Source organism: Choristoneura fumiferana, chromosome 19 (assembly GCF_025370935.1).
Source record: "Choristoneura fumiferana chromosome 19, NRCan_CFum_1, whole genome shotgun sequence".
Classification (NCBI taxonomy): domain Eukaryota; kingdom Metazoa; phylum Arthropoda; class Insecta; order Lepidoptera; family Tortricidae; genus Choristoneura; species Choristoneura fumiferana.
In genome coordinates this window covers 11,235,757-11,259,850 of record NC_133490.1, presented here as the reverse complement: position 1 = coordinate 11,259,850, position 24,094 = coordinate 11,235,757, and the positions used below count along the sequence as shown (strand labels likewise).

Genomic DNA, 24,094 nt, shown 5'->3' with positions numbered 1-24,094 from the left:
GATCGTCTTGCAAATAGATTAATATATATTTTTGACAAATATACCTATACATATAAAGTTCAAAATCCTAACTAACTATTATATCAACGCATAGCCAAACCGCTGAAGCTAGACTTGAAATTTGGTACACATGTATCTTATATTATAGAGCGATATTGAGTAGGGACTTTTAAAAATTCCCACAGGATAGGGAATAATTTGGCTGAATAAAAAACTGGCAAAGTGCGAGCCGGACTCGAGACTTCCTGTATAAGAGTTAAAAATACATAAACACCATAAAATCTCAAACAATCTGATACTATTATATTGGCATTTGTTAACAAATTATTACCTACCACCGAATTTCAAGTTCATAGGTCGTTAAGAAGTTAAAAAAACTCTTCAGAACATAATTTTGCAAAAAGTGAAATTTGGTGAATTGTTATTCATTTGTTTTCCGATATTTTTAAACCAAAAAACATCGCATGATTCCAACAAAAGGTACATGTGAACAGTCAGTTCTATTTAGAAAATTTACCCCAGTTTACATTACTCACAGTAAATAAAAGTAAAAAAATGTACGTTATGGACCCAAAAACAAGTTATTGCAACAAATATTTCTTCTAAAATTCAATTTAACGTCAAAGCGCCTGCAAAAAAGCTTGTAGCAATTTTACAACTAACGCATACTTTGGCTTCACTGGCATACCACAAAACGATAGGCGCTAAAAACTTAGGAAAGTGTAAACTGAACCTTGACACATAACTTGAGAGTTTATTTTTAATCGGAGTCTAAATTAAAATTACAAAATTGTAGAAAATGACACTATGTGCTCGTATGCGTATATTCCTACATTACATTCCGTATCATGATATTGAAACATTATTTTTCTTTTAGCCGCTCTGAAGTATTTTAATACGTTGTTTTCTTACTTACTTTTCATATAGCATTCGGTGGCACCTATGAAATTTTCAACTAAAGGTAATCTTCATATTTTTTCTACATCATACAGTCGAGGAACTGAATTACGTATCAGGGTGGAATCTTTCACTGATTTTCATGATCAATTTCGCTATGATTTCTTTAGCAAATATGTGGGATGTCAACATGACATTAGTAGCACAAAGGTTCCATCCTAAAACGTTCTACTTACACGTGGGTTGGTCGTTATGATGCAGATGAGAGTTAAGTACCCAAGGCCTGTTTCTTAATTTTTCTGTTGATAAATTTCTTTAGTCAGATAAGTGTAATGCCATCTCTGTTTGTTTTGTTCGAATAAAAAGAGACGACATCACCATGCCTATTTATATCTGTCACGTAAATCAATGAGTGGTAAAACAGGCCCTTAGCCTTTATCTGGTACATATCAAGTACCTACACATGACCACGGTCGCAACGGTATAAATACAAACATTGGAACATAGAACCTCCTCCTTTTCTGAAGTCGGTTAAAAATATTGTTAAACCAGTGTTATTTGATTGAATATGAACATTTAAGCTAAAGCCTTTTTAGGGTTCCGGTTCCGTTTTTGCCACTTTGGCTACGGAACGCTAAAAACAAGAACAAACAAATAAAAATTACATCACCATATTCACAAATGATGATTAAAACCAAATGCAAACAGCTTCTTTCGATATCATCAAGCAAACGTCGAATTTAAGCTGATGATTTCCATTCCGCGACTATACAGCACACATGACCAAAACTTAGTTAAAAAAAACATCGCGTGCCATTTCCTACATTTGGCTGAAATGTTTTAATTTCGCCAGCTGCAGGCAGATGCTTGAAATTTCTGTTGCTTTAAAAATACAAAATTTTAGTCTTTGTTGTAGAACTAAAAGCGCAACCTGTACATCGCGATATAGGTCGGTTCGCAAGAACTTACGTACCTACGCGAACGAAGTTGTGGGCAAAAGTTCTCTTTGAAAACATTTCAACGGCTCTACATTTAAACATCATGATATCTTACCTACAGTCTAAGTATCATCATCCCAGCCTATATACGTCCCACTGCTGGGCACAGGCCTCCTCTCAGAACAAGAGGGCTTGGGCCATAGTTCCCACGCGGGCCCAGTGCGGATTGGGAACTTCGCACGCACCATTGAATCGCTTCGCAGGTTTGTGCAGGTTTCCTCACGATGTTTTCCTTCACCGCAAAGCTCGTGGTAAATTTCAAATGTAATTCCGCACATGAATTTCGAAAAACTCAGAGGTGCGAGCCGGGGTTCGAACCCACGATCCTCTGCTTGAGAGGCGATATATCAAACCGCTAGGTCACCACTGCTTCAAGTAACAGTTCAGTCTAAGTATAATCTTCTTAATCAAGGGCCTTAAACAAACGCAAGCACAAATGACAACCGTTTGAAAGCCTCAAACACTTATAGTAATAACGATACTGCATTCGTTGCAAGCAAAAAGTGCAGTTAGGTTAGGTATTTAACATTTGAACGCGGCTAAATTGTAACGACACCGTTGTGCAACTTGGTCTAGCTAACTGTTTTTTAGGGTTCTGTAGGGTTCTGTAGGCATCCAAACGATTCGTACCTCAAAACAGGGTACACTAGAGCGTGCATTATTTGCGGATCCTTGAATTGCTTCGCAGGTTAGGATGTTTTCTGTAGCTCGTGGTTCTGTAGGCATCAGAGGTACGAAACGATCTGCAGAGGCGATACCTCTAAAACAGGGTACACTACATAAACACGAAAAACTAAATTCCAAAAAAAAGTTAAAGTAGTTAAAGTCGGAAATCGGAATCACGAATTTCAAAATGAAGATTTTTATAATTCTGAATTATTTAAACTCCTAATAGGTATGAGTATTCCGATTCTTCATAAATCCGTTTTTTATAAGTCCGAAAATTAAATATCTAAGGTCTAAAATTACGATTTTTCAAATTCAACTGTGACCAAGACAAGAATAAAATTCTACTATTAATATAACTTACTTTACAGATTTTGATAGATGTATAAAGATGACCGTAAAAAGTAAAAATTTGGAATTGAAATAAAAAATACAAAAAGATTCCAAAAAACCAATCTTAATCTTTTAAAGATTCATTAAATTTTACGTAAAAATGTATAAAAAAGTAATGGGACATTTTTTTTATTACTTTGCCCAATAGGGGATAGACATTATGTACCTATATAATGCCCGGGTATGTGATTAATGGAATAGTTTTTATCAAATTGCTATCTCATCACTTTCGTACCTACTGCTACTGCTACTGCTCTCTCGCTGACGCTTATATTATTTAATACGAGAGTGAGATGGATGGTATTGTAGGTACGATACGAACTTCGATTTTCGAATTTCGTGTAGGCCCCCCAGAGTTAGACACCAGAGCTTGAATGCTGATGAGTTTAGTAAGTACTATAGTCCAGGTGATACTAGTCGAGAGTGTAAGATTCTAGGGTGTACTAGTCTAGAGTGTACTAGTCCAGAGTGTAGTGAGGCCGAGCGCTAACCAAAGTTCTGCAGCTGATTACGCCAAAACTTGACGTAATTTCGACAAATGAGCTTTTTTTTTCGACTGGATGGCAAACGAGCAAGTGGGTCACCTGATGGTAAGAGATTACCACCGCCCATAGACACTTGGAACACTAGGGGGATTGCAGATGCGTTGCCAACCTAGAGGCCCAAGATGGGATACCTCAAGTGCCAGTAATTTGGCGGCTGTCTTACTCTCCATGCCGACACACAACACTGCAAGCACTGCTATTTCACGGCAGGATTAGCGAGCAAGATGGTGGTAGCAATCCGGGCGGACCTTGCACAAGGTCCTACCATCTGCAAAAACTACTAATAGGTAATGAAACACAATTATAGGATATTGTTGTGCCATTAAGACCACTGGCACTAAAAGCTCTACGTTCCGATTTATTAGTTTCCAATGCGCCGTCCACGTTTCGTGGCTCGCGCGGCAACTGATTCGTCTCGCGCCATATCGCGCGTTTTTACCGCACTAATTACCGCCCGGCGGCGCGGCGTTCGTACGACAGAACGACCGGAGTTAGAGGCCGCGTAAAGGCTCATACACACTAGACTTTGAACCCTGGCGTTTAAGCGCAGATATGATTAGTAAAAAAAGTCGTGCAAGTTGCTTTACATTGCGCCTCTTGATGACCATTTAAATTTTGTTCGCTTGACGGCCTTGCAAGCTCATTCATTTCGTCTAAGCTGGGATTTACTATGTGACTCCTTTGATGCGTCATTTTTAGGGTTCCGGAGCCAAAATGGCAAAAACGGAACCCTTATAGTTTCGCCATGTCTGTCTGTCTGTCCGACCGCGGCTTTGCTCAGGGACTATCAATGCTAGAAAGCTGTTATTTTGCACGGATATATAAGTAAACTATGACGACAAAATGGTACAATTAAAAATTTTAAAAAAAATTTTTAGAGTACCTCCCATAGACGTAAAGTGGGGGTGATTTTTTTTTTCTCATCCAACCTTGTAGTGTGGGGTATCCTTGGATAGGTCTTTTAAAACCATTAGGGGGTTGCTAAAACGATTTTTCGATTCAGTGATCTGTTTGCAAAACATTTAACTTTAAAGTGCAAATTTTCATTAAAATCGAGCGTCCCCCTTCTAAAATCTAAACCGGTGGGTGGAAAATTTGAAAAAAATCAGGATGGTAGTAAGTATATCAAACTTTCAAGGAAAACTATAACGGCTAAGTTTGCTTGAGAATTATTAGTACTTTATGAGTAAATAGCAGCCTAAGGTATAAATATACCTAAACTTGGAAGATTCCGTATAAAATACAAAATTCTTAGAAAAATATTACTTATTTTTTTCGTAATGGCTACGGAACCCTATTTTGGGCGTGTCCGACACGCTCTTGGCCGGTTTTATTTATTTTACCGTTTTGTCGGCATAGCTTACATACATATTCGTGCAAAATTACAGCTTTCTAGCATTGATAGTCCCTGAGCAAAGCCGCGGACGGACGGACAGACAGACAGACATAGCGAAACTATAAGGGTTCCGTTTTTGCCATTTTGGCTCCGAAACCGTAAAAACGGAAGCCCTATTACTAAGACTTCGCTGTCCGTCCGTCCGTCTGCCACCAGGCTGTATCTCATGAACCGTGATATTAGACAGTTGAAATTTTCACATATAACTGTGGCCGCTATAACAACAAACTACTTCAACAAGGTACAAAAAATAGAATAAAATAAATATTTAAGGGGGCTCAAATACAGTTAAGTAAGTGATTTTTTGCAGTTTTTTTTGCTAATGGCTAATGAATATTGTATAGATGGTACGGAACCCTTCGTGCGCGACTCCGACTCGCACTTGGCCGGTTTTTTTTTTACTGCCTGTCTGTGGTAACATCCCACTGCTTGGCAAAGGCCTCTCCCCAGGATTTCCAACTCGCCTTGTCTGCACTTACGTCTGGCCAGTCGCTGAAGAACGTAGGTATCCGGGTCATACCGCCATCTCCGCCTTGGCCTGCCGCGGCATCTTTATTTTATTTTTTAATAATTATAATGACTTTGCATTTGCACGGCACCATAAATTATGAAATATCATCTATTGTTTCGATTATGAAGTAAATCTAAACAGTGCACTTTATTAAAATAATATTATTGTAGGGCGAGCTAACTTTTAAAAATCTATAACTCTGTTGTATCAATAATTCCTCACACCACGAAGATACCTACCTAACATCAAAGTCGTGACGCAAGAGACGCGTCACTGCGTAAAAATTGCACTAGCGTACGATTCAGTGTGGACGATGCTTAATACCAATCGTTCCCTTACAAAACCTCCTTTCTTACTAGCTCCCGCAGTTAGAAAAACCACCGAAACCAGTATGAAATAAGGATGACAATTGCAGCTCAGGTATATGTAAGATGCGAGTTCGAAAGCTAACAACTCGATATGTAAGATTTACAACTTTAATAGTATCACTACTTTTATTGCTTAGGATGCCATGTTTGAAATGGGATGAGTTTTCGTACAATTTTAGTCCGGGATCGTTTTAAAGGCATGGAGGGATTATGGTTAAAATTATTATTAAAAACTTAAGAGTTTAGCTGAAGCTGCTATTGAGCCAACTAGTTCTTTGACTAAGCAAGGTATCCTAGAAATTCTTATTTAAGTTTAGTCCGTCGTTAAATTGAACACGTATTTTTTCCTTTGCTAATTAAAGAAAAAAAATATGAAAATACAGCCGGATAGTTCCGCGTGGCGTCACGCCGTGCGACGCTTATTAGCACGGCGTGACGTCACGTCACGGGAAAACTCGCCCGGACTTTGACGCGCTTGTGCGGTACCATAGTGTAAGAAAATATAAGTTCGTACTTTGGCGGCACTAAATATAATATAATATACTTAAATAGAAATAGAAATAGAAAACGTTTATTCGCATTTCGCAAATTACATAAACACAAAATAAACAAGTATAAAGTAAATATATATGAAAGTATTTGCGAAATCGCGAAACGGTCTCAGCTCAGCATAGTGCTGGCCGTAGAGGCCAACGCTGGTCTTCCACTGTGACCGCTTGGCGACTTCACGGAAGGCGACATAAATTCAAAAAGTAAATCTTTAAAGAAACAAACAGAAAGTAATATAATTTAGATAAAATAATAACAATAATGAAAACAAACAGAACACAAAACCAGACAAAAGACACGTGTACAAATTATAAACAACACAGTAAAAAAAAAAAAAAAAAGAGTTGACACACCACTCAACCATCCTTAGACCACAGACGTCGATATGCACAATCTGTCAATTGTCATGTCATATCTCATCATTATCTCTCTCATATGTTTTACAAGCTTTTACATACTTGCTCGTAAACAGTGTCGTAACATGCAGGCTACGTTGGTTGCAACCCCCCAAATAAAACCCTCGACCTTAATGTGCTTGTCATGAAACCCGTTCGGTAAATGAGTGACTCACGCGCTAAATGTAAATATTTTCAAAATTGCATTCTTCATTTCATAAGAGCTATGGTGCCACAGACACACACACACACACACACACACACGCACGCATGCACGCACGCACGCACACACACGCGCACACACACAGACACCCAGACACACAGATACAACACACATAGCGGTCAAACTTATAGCACCCCTCTTTTTGGGTCAGGGGTTAAAAAGAAAACACCAAAAACATGAATCAATAATCTTATTTACTCATAAAAAATACCTAAAAAGACAAAATGATATTATTGTCTCTTATTTTTGTTCTTCTTCTTAATTAAACCAGTTGTATCATCGTTTAACTGCTGGAAGAAAGCTTTAGAAGTCTTTAACGACTTGTCGTTTGCTTCTACACCCTTCTTTGTATTCCTATGTTCCGTGACCTTGGCAACATGGCCCTTCTTCTGTTGCAACTTCTTTTTCTTCCTCCGTTCTCTCTTCTTATCGGTTCTTGTTCTTTCTTCCTTACTCATCAAGTCACCTCTATGCTTCTTTTTCACCTCTTCTGGAGCAAGTAAGGCTGCATCACTTGTAGCAACAGGGGCAACTTCTTCCATAGAAATAGCAGGAGTATTACTAACAATCTTGACTTCAGCTTGTGGTGCCTTAGGAGTGTAATGATAATGTGTCAAAGCATCAAGTTTAGCAAATAATTTAGTCATTGCATCTCTAACTTCTTTATGACTCTCCGGTTCCTGCTCATCTTCTTTTTCTCCAGAAGCAGCTTGCTTCTGTTTCAAATACTCTGCTTCATACACTTGAGCAAGACTTAGCTTGCTCTTAGATTGATCTAAAATTTCAGTTTTACGGAATGATAATTGATCATCAACAGGCTTTTCTTTTTTTTCTACATCATCCCAGGCTTTGTCTTTTATTCTCTGCCTAATTATTTGTTCTAGAGTAAGTGTGGTTTCTTCTGTTATTATTGGAGGTGGTCGAGATGTCAAATCAAAGTCCACAACTTCTTCGAGAAGGGAGTTCTGTGGACGCTTCACTGCATCCACTTCTCCTTTTAACTGCCAAGGAGCCTCTTTGAGCATTTTCTCCTCAAGCCTTGTTATAGTTTGCTTCAGACGATCCTGCCTATGCTCAAACTCTGACTTCTTCTCATCTTTTTCTGAACCAATTTTTGTGTTTTCAGCTTCATCCTCTTCAAGATCCTCATCATCAGACTCACTATCACCCATTGCTGCAAATCTGACTTTCTTATCTTTTTTCTTAGACTTCTTTTCTGATACTTCATTAAAATGTTTTTTACTATCATATCTTGCATTTTCTACTTCATCATCCACATTTTCATCATCATCTGCATTTTCGTCATCATTGCCGTCTTCTGCATCATTGTCATCTGCATCAAAGAAGTCATTGTACATACCCTTGGTACCTTCATCCTCAGATTCATCATCTATTTCATCAAACATATCAATAGATTCCTCGTCAGAATCTGAATGTACCTTCTTCTCCTTCTCTTCTTTTAGCAAAAACTGCTCCATTTCATCCAATTTAAAGAACTGATCATCGACTATTGATCCTTTACTCTTTGTTTTAAACTTTTTCTGTTTCTTTTTAGGTTTTTCTTCAATTTTCTCCTTAAGGGAACCCTCATCTTCTGCCTCTTCGATTTCTTCATCCATTCCCTCCTGATCTTCTTCATTTTCAGCTTCAGAATCTTTGATCTCGACAGGGAATCTAAGATCTTTTGCTGATATACTATTAGCTACCTCCCATACCAATTGATCCCAGCATTCAGAGTTCTGTAGTTCGATTTCCTGCCAAATTTGCTCTTCATCAAAATCTTTTACGATTAATTTTGGCAAAGCAGCACCTTTATTCTTCTTCCGGCTACACTGCTCCTCAGATTTAGTAAAGTCGTAGAGAGTTTTAACCCAACTTGTGATGTCGTCTTTTACATCCTTTTGAACAGTCAAAAACTTCACAGGCTTTGCTGTGAAAGTGTTGAATTTATCGAGAATATCCTCCATATTAATCGGGGACCACTTTCTTATATCATTCGAGTAATAACAATTACTTTCAGTACAATTTTAAAACTATTTACAATAAAACCACATGCGCCTCGTTTGGTTTGACATCGTGTTTGTCAATTTGACATTTATCAAAAGTCAGTCACCACAGACTATTCTACGCAGTCACAGGCTTTAATTTGAAGGCTAGCACGGTAAAAATTGAAAAAATCTTCACATTTCGCTTTTTTCAGGTGAAAAAAAGTATGGGATCTTATTTTGTTACTGTATTAGTAAAGTTAAAAAAAAAAGAATACATTCGTTAAACTGGATAATAGATTAAAAATTAAAAAAATGTATTATTATTATTATTCCCTCAATGGCGGCCTTAAGGCAAAAAATATATTACTATTTTGCTCGCTCCGCTCACACAGTTTATATCATATCTCCTTGTACAACTTTTGTGCCTATCTGTTGAGAGTTGATCAAACTGTTTCAACTGTAGTTAAAAACACTGCAGGGCTACTACGAAACTCGAAACTCGAAGTTCGTGTCGTGCGGTCCCTCTGACACTTAAACTATTTAATACAAGAGCGAGAGGGACGGTGCGACACGAACTTCGAGTTTCGAGCTTCGTAGTAGCCATGCTGATAAAGATACTAGTTAAAATCCCTACAACAAGAAAAATGACATAAAAACAAGCAATTTGTAAGATAAAAACTAACTCGTGTTTAAATAAATCGACAGAAAGATTATCAGACTAGATTGATTGATATTACTAATTTAATGCAATATATATATATAAGCAATACATAGAAATGTCTAAGATTGATATATAATACCAAAAGTCCGAAATACAAAATACAACGCGACACGAACGCTATCTCAAACAGTCTTCATGTGACGTTTTGTCAAATCAAATGCATTTCTTTTTTTCGTCCATTCCAATACCAACTTGTTACTTTATTTTCATTTTGTAGTTATTATAAATGCTTGCTTAGTTTAACTACGCCAAAACTATAATCTCGCTATGCGTCGGTAAATAAAATCGTTATTTTTATCAACCGTGCCGTTAAAAACTTCGGAATTGTGGGATAAAACATCGAAATAGCTTCGTTAAAAGATGTAAGTTTATAAATTCGCTTCATCTAACTGTAAAAATGTTATGGATGACTCCATTCTTACTCTTCCCACTTGAGTGATCAGGGCGTGCAGTTTTTACAGAATACCTTGAACAGGTTCATTGTGTTTCCGCCCACGTAAATCTCACAAAGGTTAAGATAAATACCATGCACTTAATCTAGTGAAAGGTGGCCATTACGGGCAAGATAATATTCGTAAGTTTTTGTTTTCTTTTTTTTTTAAACCAGTGTGGCTATGACTTTCGCGTGTTAGTTTCGCATAATTTGAAGTTAATTTATTCTGTTACTTAATTATTAGTTGACCTTTCTTAATGTCAAGGTCCAAAAGTGTAGCATTTTGGCAACACTTGTTATGCTAAGCAGGTAAGAATAGTGCTAAATGCTATCTCTGGAAGTAGTGTTGTTTTGAAAGAAAACCCTTTTAGTGTAATCATTGTTTTGCCAGGCCTTTCATGTTACATGTTTCATAACTGCTGTGATTTTGTATGGATTTTCTTAATGAATAAAAAATTGTTATCATTAATATAAAATATTAAACAGTTTCAAATGACATGTTTTCTTTAACTTTATTGATGTCCTGACAGCATAATGCAGGTAACAATAATTAATTTGTTTTAGGGTCTGTTCATAAAAATAAAATTTCCAACGTGGTCCATTTCTACTTTATCACTAACAAAAACATTACTTCTTCTTTTTCTTCTCAGCCTTCTTTTACCAAATTCTTGGTGTAGGCCTCCTTCAACCTCTTCCACTCCGATCTATTTTGGGCAGTTAGAGTCCAGATGCTGCCTGCCACCTTTTTTATATCATCTTTTCATCTCATTTGCGGTCTACCCACTGTTCTTTTCTGTTCTCATGCTCTCTAATTTAGAAAACTACACCGCAAATCGGTTTTTCGGGCAATATGTCCTGCCCATTGCCATTTGAGCTTTGCTATCCTTCTACCAATGCTGGTGACCTTACTTTGTTTCCTGAGCCATTTGTTGGTTTTCGTGACCCTCCTTGTAACTCCAACCAGTTTCCTCTCCATTGCTCATTGATAAAGTTTTCTTATTACATATTAACATCCTAGAAGTAATTTTTTGCTTCCAAATGATTTTAACATTTGAAACTTAATGGTAAAATTTCCACATTTTTAAATGAAACAACGAAACTATTTAAAATTGGGTTATTTTCTATAGTAAAAACATAATAAATACCGCTAAAAAATGTACATGTAGGTATTTTTAGTCCATTTGTGTTTGAAATACTGAGAAATGTGTTACAATTTGACCATTAATTCAAACCTTAAATTAAATGGAGTATATCTGTCTGAGTTTGGAGTAAAGTTGATGCAAGATAATCATTAAATTCTAAAGATGTTCATTATTGTTCATAGCTGACTTGAGGTGCATTTTATTAAAAGTTTATGAACAATTTGTCGAATGTCAATAACACAGAATTCAGTATTTGACAAAAATAAAATAATGTTGAATAATTGCCGAAAACCAAATAATAGAGAGTATTTATCGCATCTGTTATTTACTGACATTTTATGAGTTTTTGTTTAACAAACAATTTACACACAGCATGGATGGTCAAGAACAGATGGAGATGAAATTTGGTGGTGGCGAAGTGGGGGGGCTGGAGCTCTGCATCGTTTGTGGAGACCGCGCATCTGGGAGACACTATGGAGCCATCAGCTGTGAAGGTAAATCATGATGCACCAATTGAATTAATGGAATACAAATGGACATCTGCCTCCAAAGACCTGGTGCCAAACTAGGCAATACTTATAACTAGGGAATAGGTAAATATTAGGGATGGGCCGAATGTGGTTTGAACCGAATACAAACTTCGGCCGAACATTTGGTAAAAATATAAAATTCGGTTCAATAAACTGCCTCTAGTCATTGTTATCACAAATAGATATATTGTTAAATCTGATTTTTGAAAACACCCTTTAATGATTAAAAATACTTAATGTTTCTCAATGTTTAGTTATAAAATTGTGATTTATAAATTGTAATCAACATGTTTATTAAAAGAATACCAAATAAGTTTATTGAATTTCTGTTGCATATTTTACTGATATGACAGACATTCTTTTAATTTCAGTCAAAATAGTACAAGTAGGTTGTTTTTTTCTAGTGCCGAATGTTCGGCATTTAAACCGAATTTCGGCCAAATGCCGAAGTTTGGCTCGAGACGCCGAAATTCGGTTAAACCGAATGTAAAACGAATTTCGGCCCATCCCCAGTCAATATTATTTGTACACCATCTTTTTCTTAATTTCTATTAACTTCCACACATGGCTCAGTTCATTAAAAAAAATTACCTGGGTCAATCACCTTATATGTGTACCTTATTCTGTCCTATACTATTAGTTTGGCAAAAACATACACACAAACATCACGCCTGTACACAAAATGTTACCGCTTTGGAGCCACTTTTAGCAATTTTAGGTTTTAAGTTTGACAAATACGGCAACAAAATAAATAAATAAAATAAAATAAACAAACTTCAGTAAAAGGTTGATTGACCCACCTATAATAGGTTTGTTAACTTTGACCAAATCATAATATTATAATGTCATAATCATTGTTTGTAGATGAGGGCGACTGAAAACAGTGTATGTTTGCCAAGAGGCTTAGTTCGGCAAGGCACAGGCATAAGCTGAGTTGTTAACCCTTTTAATCATATTAAATGATATTGTAACGGATAACTCACGTCTTAAATCGAGTTTAGCTCGGCATGTTTCGGGCTGATTTGTAGCCCTTCTTCCTAGGAGCAACGCGACTCGGCGGCTGCCGCACCACCGCTCTGCTCGCGCTACGTCGCGTTACGTTGCTACGAATTAGCCCGAAACATGTCGCGCTAAACTCGATTTAAGACGCGAGTTATCCGTTACAATATAATTTAATGAGTGAGTCTCACGGTAGTTTCACGTTCACGCTTTTAATTGTTTGTACTTTTAATTGATTGTATTATTTGTGATGCATAACTTTTAAACAAACTATTGAATAACGCCTGTTTCACCAATCGATTAATTTTATGTGATGCCGTCTCTGTTTTGTCCGAATAGACATAGACAGCATCACATTTTTATCTGTCAAATAAAATTTATCAACGAGTGTTGAACCAGGCCCTAAGGGCGTCTTCCACACGACATTTTTTACCCCATGATGACGCGCGTTTTCATCGTGTTTTGACAGATTTTACACGTTTTTTGTCGCAAATGAAACGCGCTGAAAGCGCGCTTTTGTATCGATACAAACGCATTTGTGATGCAAACGCATTTGAAACGAACGAAACGAAAGGATCATATTATTATGTAAGGGTAAAACGTGCCGGCTTCCTTGCGTTTTCTGAGCGTTCAACTTGCGTTTGTATTGATACAAACGAGCGCAAGAAAACGTGTGTAAGGGTCCTAAATCTCTCTATCTTTTCATCCACGCCCCCCCAGGCTGCAAGGGGTTCTTCAAGCGCAGCATCCGCAAGAAGCTGGGCTACCAGTGCCGCGGCAGCATGAACTGCGAGGTCACCAAGCACCACCGGAACCGCTGCCAGTACTGCCGTCTGCAGAAGTGCCTCGCCTGCGGGATGAGGAGCGACTGTGAGTGTTACATGCATGACATTAGCTTTCTGTTTTAAAAAAATACCTCGTTGAGTTCCTTGCCGGATTCTTCTCAACAGAGGTTTTTCCGAATAGGTGGCAGATTTTTTTTTGACATAAGTGCTTAAAGATGGAATTGAATAAAGATACTTTGACTTTTATGGTTGAGGAAACTGAATCATGTACGGTCACCGTACTTGTGGTGGACCGTACGTGTGGTGGTCTACCGTGAAATGGTTCCAAGGTTTCATGAATTTATAGTCCTTGACTGTACCAGGTGGAACCTTTTCGTAATCAATTTCGCTATGATTTCTTTGGCAAATGTATGGGATATCAACATGACATTAGTAGTATAAAGTAGGGTTGTAACGGAGGCCTTCTTAGCGAATGCGGAGGTAAAAGTGGATGTGGAAAAAATAGTAGTTAATGCTTTATTCAACTCAAAAATCACAAAAAAAATCTAAAAAAACTGCCAAATCTCACTTGTTTTCAGCGTCATCGTGCATGTGACTTAAATAAACAAAATTACTTTGTACAAAATCACCTTCAAAAATCGCGGTTCAATCAAACATGCATTACAATTCCGTTCGTCCAAGCAACGAGACAGGTTGATTCCTGTCGTGTGTTTTTGACATACGCCCGCCCCCACCCCGACCGTGCGCTGCGCGCCGTGATAATGAAATGAGAAATAAACCTCCGTTATAACTCCTCAAAAAAAATTGCGGAGGCGAAGGCGAAGATACGATTTCTTGCGGAACTTCCGCAGTAACGGAGGCGGAGGCGAAGTTCCGTTACAACCCTAGTAGAAAGGTTCCACCCTGGTTATGATTCAGTTTCCTTGATTGTACAAAAACCTAATGGGTTAGTATCCTAACGGGTCAGCCGTAAATTACGTCACACATTTAGGGGAGTGAGGTCAGGGGGTCTGTGACACATGAACATAATAATTGCAGTTTTCATAACAATATGTAAAAAAAAAAACAATATCATGAGACACTTGACACCAGTTGACTTAGTCCCAAACTAAGCAAAAGCTTGTATTATGGATACTAGGCAATGGATAAACATTCTTATAAGTATAGATAAATAAATACTTAAATATTATTAAACATCCAAGACCCGAGAATTGCCCGAGAACAAACATTCGTATTATTCATACAAATATCGAACCCGGGACCTTATGCTTCGTAGTCAGGTTCTCTAACCACTTAGCCATCCGGTCGTCATATGTGTGACTATTGTGTTAAAAATGATCAAAATTAATCTGACGTACTTTATGGATGGACCCTCATCCCCGATGAGGATGACAGGGCTCGCGGCAGATCCTTCCGAAAGATAATCTGATGGGCAGTAATTCTTGCACTATACCGACAGCGGTCCAGCACGAACGGAAGCCGATCGTGGACAAGGTGAAAGGAGAACAGCGGGACGGCCACGAGCGACAGGCCTACTCCAAGCTGCTGGGACTCACGCAGCAGGGACCGGTGAGGATCTATTTATTTATATCATCGGCATTCCAGCCACAGATATAGATTACACTAGATTACGCAAATGCATCTATTTCGCGTGTCCGAACCCCAAACGTCGGGGTTGGCCCCATGCAAAGACTGGCCGCTAACTGACTAATTATGACTAGTGAGTGACTGACTCGAGCTCCACCCCGACATCGGGGAATTCGCATCGCTAATTTGCTCTTGAGACGTCACAGTAGATATAAAAAAAACAATAAATAAAAAAATAAAAAAACCTGACTGCCTTCAAAATACTAAAAAGAAGAAAACAAGTCTAGTGGGCTAGAACTTTGTTAAGTAGCTAACTTAAAGTTCAACAGTCGGGACCCACTAGGTAATAATTTTTGAGCGTCACGATTTAAATGGGTCCCGACTGTTGAACTTTAAGTTAGCTACTTAACAAAGTTCTAGCCCACTAGACTTGTTTTCTTCTTTTTAGTATTTTTTAAGGCAGTCGGGTTTTTTGATTTTTTTAATTTATTGTTTTATTTCACACTTTTAATAGTACTTTGAAAATGGTAGATTTAAACTATTATAACCCATATATATTTGGAATGGGGTAGTTATTACCTTTCATTTGATACCCTACTCGATAGATTTGAATAAAAATCATTTTTTGAAAACTTACAATTTGGCGCCAAAAATGCGCCATTTTAATTTTTCAAGAATTTCATGTACCCAGTGTCACTCGCGTCATCAAGACAAATCCAATGACGTATCATTTATCAAAATCGGTTCAGCCGTTGAGTAGTTACGAGAGGACATAGGAATAGACATACATACATACAAACTTACATACATACATACGCGTCAAACACAACCCTCCTTCGCAGACACGGATATACGTCCTCGCATTCTGAGAGAAGGCCTATGCGCAGCTTTTAGTCGCCTAAGTGTACTTAAGCCTCGTCTTGTATAAGACTCCGAAGTCCGCGTATAATTCGTTGGTCGCTATCCCGCGGGAACTCCGCAATTTTCCGGGACAAAAACTATCCTATGTCCTTCCCTGGAACTAAAACTGTCCAATTTCATCTAAATCGATTTAGCGGCTTAGACACGATGTGGTAACAAACAGACTTACAAACTTTCGGATTTATAATATTAGTGGGAAGTGGGATAAATAAGTTTTTTGGCAAAAATTTCATTTTGAATATAAGCGTTTTCTCTGACTGTACTTGTATTGTAACCCAAACTACATTTACATACCAAATTTTAAATCGACGCCATTAACTGTTGAAGAGTTCCGTCCTGTGGAGATGATCCTAGCTGGACCACCAGGATGTCACTACCAGCTTATTGTCATCATCAGCCGGAAGACGTCCACTGCTGGACAAAGGCCTCCCCCTTAGAACGCCGCAATGAACGACAACTCGCCACTTGCATCCACCGGTTTCCCGCCACTCTCACGATGTCGTCAGTCCACCTGGTGGGAGGCCTGCCAACGCTCCGTCTTCCGGTTCGTGGTCGCCACTCGAGGACTTTTCTCCCCCAACGGTTATCTGTTCTTCGAGCGATGTGGCCCGCCCATTGCCACTTCAATTTGCATATTTTTCCAGCTATGTCAGTGACTTTAGTTCTTCGAAGAATTTCCGTATTCTGGATTTTATCGCGCAAAGAAACTTAAGCTTATTGTGATTGGTTTTTTGGAGTATTTTTGTATTTTTTATTTCAACTCCAAATTTGTTACTTTTACGGGTATCCCGTGAACCATATCGAAAATACAAACTGCGACATGGATGCACAGAAAAACCAGAAAAAGAGACCAGCACTGGGAATCGAACCCAGGTCCTCAGCATTTCGTGCTGCGTGCTTTAACCCCTACACCACTGCTGCTGCTGCTGCTGGAGCAGTGGTGTAGGGGTTTAAGCACGCAGTTTGTATTTTCGTTAAGCTTATTGTATTGTCACGCAATTTACATAAGTAGGTATGCCAAATTTCAAGTCAATCCAACTACTGGAAGTTGGTCTAATTTAACTGGCAAGATTTGATTACAGACAGACAGACAATGGGACAGGTGCAACTTGTTCCACCCTTTCCCCAGACTTACACAGGCTGTTATTTTTCCAGATAAATCCCAAAGAGGAGCCCCACGACGGCTTCGGTGCGGTGTCCCCCGCCGCCCCCGCCATCAACTTCGCCCTCGCGGCGGCCGTCGCCTTCAACAAGGGAAATCCAGGTGAATATGCAATGCTAATGCAAGGAAAGGCAGGATCGCCATGTAGCGTTATGAGTAGAAGGTGTATTGATTGGTTATTTGGAGTCTTTTTGTATTTTTTATTTCAACTCCAAATTTGTTAGGTACTTTTACGGTCATCCCGTGAAACCATATCGAAAATACAAATAGACATGGATGCACAAAGAGACCAGCGCTGGGGATCGAACCCAGGTCCTCAGCATTCTGTGCTGCGTGCCATACACACCACTGGACAGGAGTACAGACACGAATTTCTCCTATGCACACATATCTCAGGTTGCTTATTTCTACTACGCTACGTAAGCAGCAGCACTACTCCTGTCCAGTGGTGGTGTAGGGGTATGGCACGCAGCACGGAATGCTGAGGACCTGGGTTCGATTCCCAGCGCTGGTCTCTTTTTCTGGTTTTTCTGTGCATCCATGTCTCAGTTTGTATTTTCGAGTTGAAGGTGGCAAATAATACGCCAGTATCTACCAGATTTAAACTAAAAAACCACAACAAACGATTTAATTTGTACACTGGCTGGCATGATGCTAGTAGCATGGTGTAGGTACAGTTGTGTTGCTCTGAAGATGATCTCTGGTTGAGTTCGAAACGCGTCAGGGTTTGTGTGATTTGTGTGTCTTAGAGTGTGGAGGAACACACATATCTTGCATAAACTTAGCTATCATAAGGTCGCGGGGGGTAAGCAAAGGAATTCTTTTTTTACTTCTCATGCTCGTAAAATTCATGTTTATGCTGTATCTAGGTGAAATAAAATGACTTTTTATGCTCTCGTGCATAAAATAAAATCTTCGTCTAATACCAACTCAAGACCAAGGTAATCAGGTGTTAACAGCCACAAATAAAAAAGTTTCTATATATTTTTTTAATTTATATAAAACTAAAAAGCAATCAAATCAACATAATAATTCAGTAAAATTAAAATAATGGAATTATTATAATAATGCATAAAAAATAAAAGGTACATAGAAAGTGAATCATTGTTTCCACTGTTGCTATTTCATTTCCACGCCATCGAAGTGAAAAGCAGAGTGTAAAACTCGAGCATTAAACCCATTTTCCCCTCGACGTGTCCATCCATGCGTGTCAACGTGGCTATATGAACGCCTCGGGTAAAATGGCTCGTTTTATGCTCTCGTTGTACAATCTACTATTAGTTCATTGATATGGACCTCCGCAAAGTAACGTCCCATTTGTTGTTGGAATGTGCTCGGAACTCAGACTTGAGGAGAAGGGTACTTGGGGGTTTGGGCCCCATGCACAGTGGCCAGGTCAATTGTTGGCTCAGAGCCAACATCTGGCAAAGCCATTTGCATAGGAAACATGAGCGAGCACCCATGAGCCTGACATGATCACCTGGAGTGTTCAAAGCCTCAAAAAAAGAAAGAAAAAAAAAGTATCGTCTGTTCCAATAAATGATACATACCCCTGTTTGTTATGAGCAGTGTCTCCGTACCTGAACCCCGGCAGCCCGGGGGACCTCGAGGGCGCGCGCAGGCAGCAGCTCATGCTGCAGACACAGCTCGCCAAGAACCTGTTCAAGATGGGACAGTTCGGTAAGCAGCGCACGTTATTTCATCCCACTTATATTTATAAATGCGGAACTTTGTAAGTCTGTTTGTTTGTTCTTTACATGTAATTTTTTCTTTAATTTTGATACTGTAGTTTTTAAGTAATTATTTTGAAAAAATGTCTTTCTGCCAAGTTTCTTGCGGTGCATTCTTCTTGGCAATGATGGTATTTCCGTAAGTAAGAAAAGAAAGAAAGAAGAAGGCATTTATGCACTAATGCGGAAGACACAAACACAATGATATTTACATAATCACACACAAATAAACCAAAAAATATACATGAAAACACACATGAAAAAAGTAACATACACATACATTTTTAAATTTTCGATTAAAAAAAACTGCTAAGTCATATATGGCTAAAAATGTTCAAAAATACCTCGGCTATCACCCCCTTAAAGCTTTTCACGTAGCTACCAAACACCCTGTATAACGTCAATGAAAACCACGATGTTATTTTACTGCTGCTATCTATCCTGCTGTATCTAATGATTTACGCGAGCGATGCGAAGCCGCGGGTAAACGCTAGTAGTTTATAATTATTAATTTTATTTTTGTTAATTATTTATGAATTAACATGGTGGCATCTTTATTGTTTAATGTTAGATGTAAGCACATTATATGCAAGTCAAATTGTACCGTTTGTGCCCAAATAAACATTAAAATGTTTTGCTATTAACTGTAAATTCACTGCATTAAAAAAAAAAGGCAACTAATGAGGGCTATCGTTTTTTGTCTTTCTAGATGGCGCCACTGTTGCGTGAGGTTTTTAAGTGTGACTTTCAAAGTGCGTTATTACGGGCGTGAAAACAAAGTTTAGATTAAAATCATATTTAAAACACCTTAAAACCGTACCATAAAAATATCGAGCCACCACAGTGTTGCGTAGTCCCGTTTTGTTCGGAAAAAAAGGGAGGACAAAAGTTTCCGAAAGACAAAACTGTCTCAAAACACAGACATTCATTGCCCCGTAACGCATACTCGTAATTGCCATAATTAATTTCAGGTAATGCAAAATATTCACAAAATTATTCTAATTATAAATAAACCCGCGTAGCTCGCCCAAAAACTATGAGATTTGACATTTCGGAGACCTCACGCTACACTAGCGCCTCTAGTGGCGAATTCATACGCGACTGCCCTCATTGAGTACACCTGTCCTGTATGTTGTTGCAGGCGCTATAAACGAGTACTTGCAGTCAGCGTACGCGGCCACTCCGCCGGAGGTGCCGCTCGCCGCCTTGCATCCCGCCGACGCGCCGCCGCCGCAGCCTGAAGGTACCTAATACCATCCTTTCGCTGTACTGGTTGCCGTACAGGATGTTCACTGTTGGACATAGGCACTCGCAGCAGTTCTGTTTCTTAATTTGCCATGAAATGCTTAGCCCGCTCCGTGTGCCACACAATAGTAAGATTTTACTTTATGCACTAGAGCATAGCAATACTTTTAAGTCTGGACTGATGTTTTGTATCCTTGTATCTAATCTTGATTGTGTGTGTTTGCAGTACCAAATAAACGTTTTTATCTATCTCTATAAAGTAAAATCTTCGTCTAAGACAATCAGGTGTAAACAGCCACAAACAAAGAAGTTTCTACATATATTTTTTAATAATTTTTTAATTTATATAATATTAAAAATCAGTTAAATCAACCAAAATAGATCAATAAAACTAAAAAATTATAATTACATAATGATGCATGAACAATAAAAGGTACCATCAGTCAAATAAGTGGTCTATCAATTTTTTAAAAGTTCTTTTCAAATGAAATGAAATTTCAAATGTTGCTAAAGTCGAACTTTCAAGTTGACAGACACGTCTATCGGCATTATTGTTTTATATATGACATGCAAACGATTATCAACTTTAGGGTGACCATATATTGATTTATTTAATGCAGAAACAAACAGTCGTTTTAAATTTTAAATTTAAATTCTTCAAAATGCGAAATAGTTTTTTGTGATTCTTATCAACAAAAAGACACAGCTATTTCCCTATTTCAGGCTATTGCCCTTATTTCTAATATCAGACTGTTAATAACGTTCGCTAAACCTCTTTGGATCTCCAATTCTTGAGGAGTCTTTCCCCGAATTCATAAAAAATGTCCACATCTTTTAGAAAATATAGATTCCATCATTAAAGATACTTTCATATCCATTTTCAATATTAACATTTTAGATAATCATGGTCTCAGTCATCATTGCATTTCGTCAATTTCTCACGTTGCCCTCCTGCTTTCTATCCTCGGTCACTATACTCAAGATCTTGTCGTCAAGATACTCAAACTCCTCTAGACAACCTAGATGTGCCTCACTTGAACGAAGCTAAAAAAGCATGGAAGTCAGCTTGCCGTCTGCTGATTCTATTTTTCCTAGTTCGCAGCGCAATGGATGAGCCGCTCTGTAGAATGGTGCGGGATAACCTTTACCATACGTCTACCAACCCTACAGAGCGCGCCGTTAGGTTTAGTTTAAGTTTTATTTTTCAATTGTTTTATTTTTGTGGCAATAACGAAATGATTTTTTATAAAAAAAAAAAAAAATTTTTTTCGTTATTTTATTCAACACGGTGCTTTCAGCGGACCCGTCGGTGATCCTGTCGACGCCGGAGTCTCTGTCGCTGCAGATGTGCGTGCGGCGCGGCGCTCGGCACACCTCCGTCTGCCGCCGCCTGCGAGGCCGGCGCGCGCCTGCTGGCGCCACCGCGCGCTGCTGCGTGCCGTCCCCCGCCGCCGCGCTGCGTGAGTAGCCCCCCCCCCCCACCTGCAGGCCGGCGCGCGCCTGCTGGCCGCCACCGCGCGCTGGCTGCGTGCCGTGCCCGCCGCCGCCGCGCTGCGTGAGGTACAGCCCCCCCCCCCCACCTGCAGGCCGGCGCGCGCCTGCTGGCCGCCACCGCGCGCTGGCTGCGTGCCGTGCCCGCCGCCGCGCTGCGTGAGTACAGCCCCCCCCCCCACCTGCAGCGGCGCGCGCCTGTGCTGCCACCGCGCGCTGGCTGCGTGCCGTGCCGCCGCGCCGCGCTGCCGTGAGTACAGCCCCCCCCCCCCCACCTGCAGGCCGGCGCGCGCCTGCTGGCCGCCACCGCGCGCTGGCTGCGTGCCGTGCCCGCCGCCGCCGCGCTGCCGTGAGTACAGCCCCCCCCCCCCACCTGCAGGCCGGCGCGCCTGCTGGCCGCCACCGCGCCGCGCGCTGGCTGCGTGGTGCCGCGCCGCCGCGCTGCCGTGAGTACAGCCCCCCCCCCCACCTGCAGGCCGGCGCGCGCCTGCTGGCCGCCACCGCGCGCTGGCTGCGTGCGTGCCCGCCGCCGCCGCGCTGCCGTGAGTACAGCCCCCCCCCCCCCCACCTGCAGGCGGCGCGCGCCTGCTGGCCGCCACCGCGCGCTGGCTGCGTGCCGTGCCCCGCGCCGCCGCGCTGCCGTGAGTAGCCCCCCCCCCCACCTGCAGGCCGGCGCGCGCCTGCTGGCCGCCACCGCGCGCTGGCTGCGTGCCGTGCCGCGCCGCCGCGCTGCCGTGAGTACAGCCCCCCCCCCCCCCCCCACCTGCAGGCCGGCGCGCGCCTGCTGGCCGCCACCGCGCGCTGGCTGCGTGCCGTGCCGCCGCCGCCGCGCTGCCGTGAGTACAGCCCCCCCCCCCCACCTGCAGGCCGGCGCGCGCCTGCTGGCCGCCACCGCGCGCTGGCTGCGTGCCGTGCCCGCCGCCGCCGCGCTGCCGTGAGTACAGCCCCCCCCCCCACCTGCAGGCGGCGCGCGCCTGCTGGCCGCCACCGCGCGCTGGCTGCGTGCCGTGCCCGCCGCCGCCGCGCTGCCGTGAGTACAGCCCCCCCCCCCCCCCACCTGCAGGCCGGCGCGCGCCTGCTGGCCGCCACCGCGCGCTGGCTGCGTGCCGTGCCCGCCGCCGCCGCGCTGCCGTGAGTACAGCCCCCCCCCCCCCACCTGCAGGCGGCGCGCGCCTGCTGGCCGCCACCGCGCGCTGGCTGTTCCGCTGCCGCCGCCCCGCGCGCTGCCGTTGAGTAACAGCCCCCCCCCCCCACCTGCAGGCGGCGCCGCGCGCTGCTGGCCGCCACCGCGCGCTGGCTGCGTGCCGTGCCCGCCGCCGCCGCGCTGCCGTGAGTGTACAGCCCCCCACACCCACTCCCCCCACCACCTGGTGGCCCCCCTTACGTGTTGCTGCCGTGTTACCCCCCACACGCTGCTGCCGTGAGTGTACACCCCACACACGCTGCTGTAAGTACACTTCTCCACACGCTGCTGCCACCGCGCTGCCTTGAGGACACACCCCTCCCCACACACTGCATTTATGTAACGGCTCTAAAGCGTGTTTTGTAATTTTAATTTTCGCTTCCAGTTTCGAGATCCAAGTGACCCTCTTCAAGAAGTGCTGGCCGGAGCTGTTCGTGCTGGGCCTGTGCAAGTTCTCTTCCGCTCTGGGACTCCCCACCCTCCTGCCACAGATGGTGGCGCATCTTCAGACTATACTGCGCGAGCGAGCCGGCAACGCCGCGGGTGAAAAGGAGCGCGGAGCTGAGGTGACGACTGAATTTTAGCAAATTCAATACAAAATCGCTAATATTTTTAGCTTGTAATTTGTTATTCAAATGGCCCCTGTACTAAAAAAACAAAAAAAAAAAACAAAAAAATAGCATTAAAAAATTCCCGTGGGAATAACATCGTGGTCTTCCTTAGCAATATAATATTACTGAATACCTGATACTAGACGTTACCTATCTTCTTACCTACTTCTCTTCCTATCTTCTTTCTAATGCTAAAAAAACGAAGTATACATTTGTTCTACTGGTCAACGCGTCACGCTGTCAGTTGTGTGAATAATACGAATGTTCGTTCGCGGGTCTTGGGTGTTCAATATTTATTTAAGTATGTATATTTATCTATATACTCGTGTGTATGTTTATCCGTTACCTAGTATCCATAGTACAAGATTTGCTTAGTTGGGACTAGGTCAATTGGTGTCAAGTATCCCGTGATATTTATTTATTTATTTATTTTAATAAACAAAAGCAATATCTATCTAAGTTATACAATCTTTTCAGATTACAACGGCGGACTATTCCGACGAGCGCGTATCGGAAGTGAGCAGCATGCTGTCTCGCTTGCAGCAGTTCATCGGCAACATGGAGCAGCTGCGAGTGAGCGAGAGGGAGCACGCGCATCTCAGGGCGCTGTGCCTGTTCTCACCCG

At 41.4% G+C, this 24,094-nt stretch overlaps 2 protein-coding genes across 2 annotated transcripts; one reads left to right on the top strand and one right to left on the bottom strand.

The window, feature by feature from the left end:
• Window positions 1-7,116: 7,116 nt before the first annotated feature.
• Window positions 7,117-9,035, bottom strand: LOC141438660 (U3 small nucleolar ribonucleoprotein protein MPP10). Its single transcript, XM_074102542.1, has one exon. The coding sequence runs from the start codon at window positions 8,906-8,908 to the stop codon at window positions 7,172-7,174; it is 1,737 nt and encodes a 578-aa protein (XP_073958643.1). The 5' UTR covers window positions 8,909-9,035; the 3' UTR covers window positions 7,117-7,171.
• A 751-nt stretch (window positions 9,036-9,786) lies between these two features.
• On the top strand, window positions 9,787-24,094 carry Hr78 (Hormone-receptor-like in 78; the record flags this gene model as incomplete). The annotated part of the gene is given in 11 exon segments (XM_074102850.1): window positions 9,787-10,012; window positions 11,598-11,719; window positions 13,475-13,624; window positions 14,999-15,108; window positions 17,203-17,311; window positions 18,779-18,889; window positions 20,081-20,182; window positions 21,483-21,537; window positions 22,711-22,806; window positions 23,244-23,424; window positions 23,947-24,094. Coding segments are annotated over 10 exon segments (1,183 nt in total), but the record flags the coding sequence as incomplete, so codon positions are not given.

What these genes read in the sequence shown, in the direction of transcription:
- LOC141438660 (XM_074102542.1), bottom strand. Translation starts at nt 8,908, where the DNA reads ATGGAGGATATTCTCGATAAATTCAACACTTTCACAGCAAAGCCTGTG.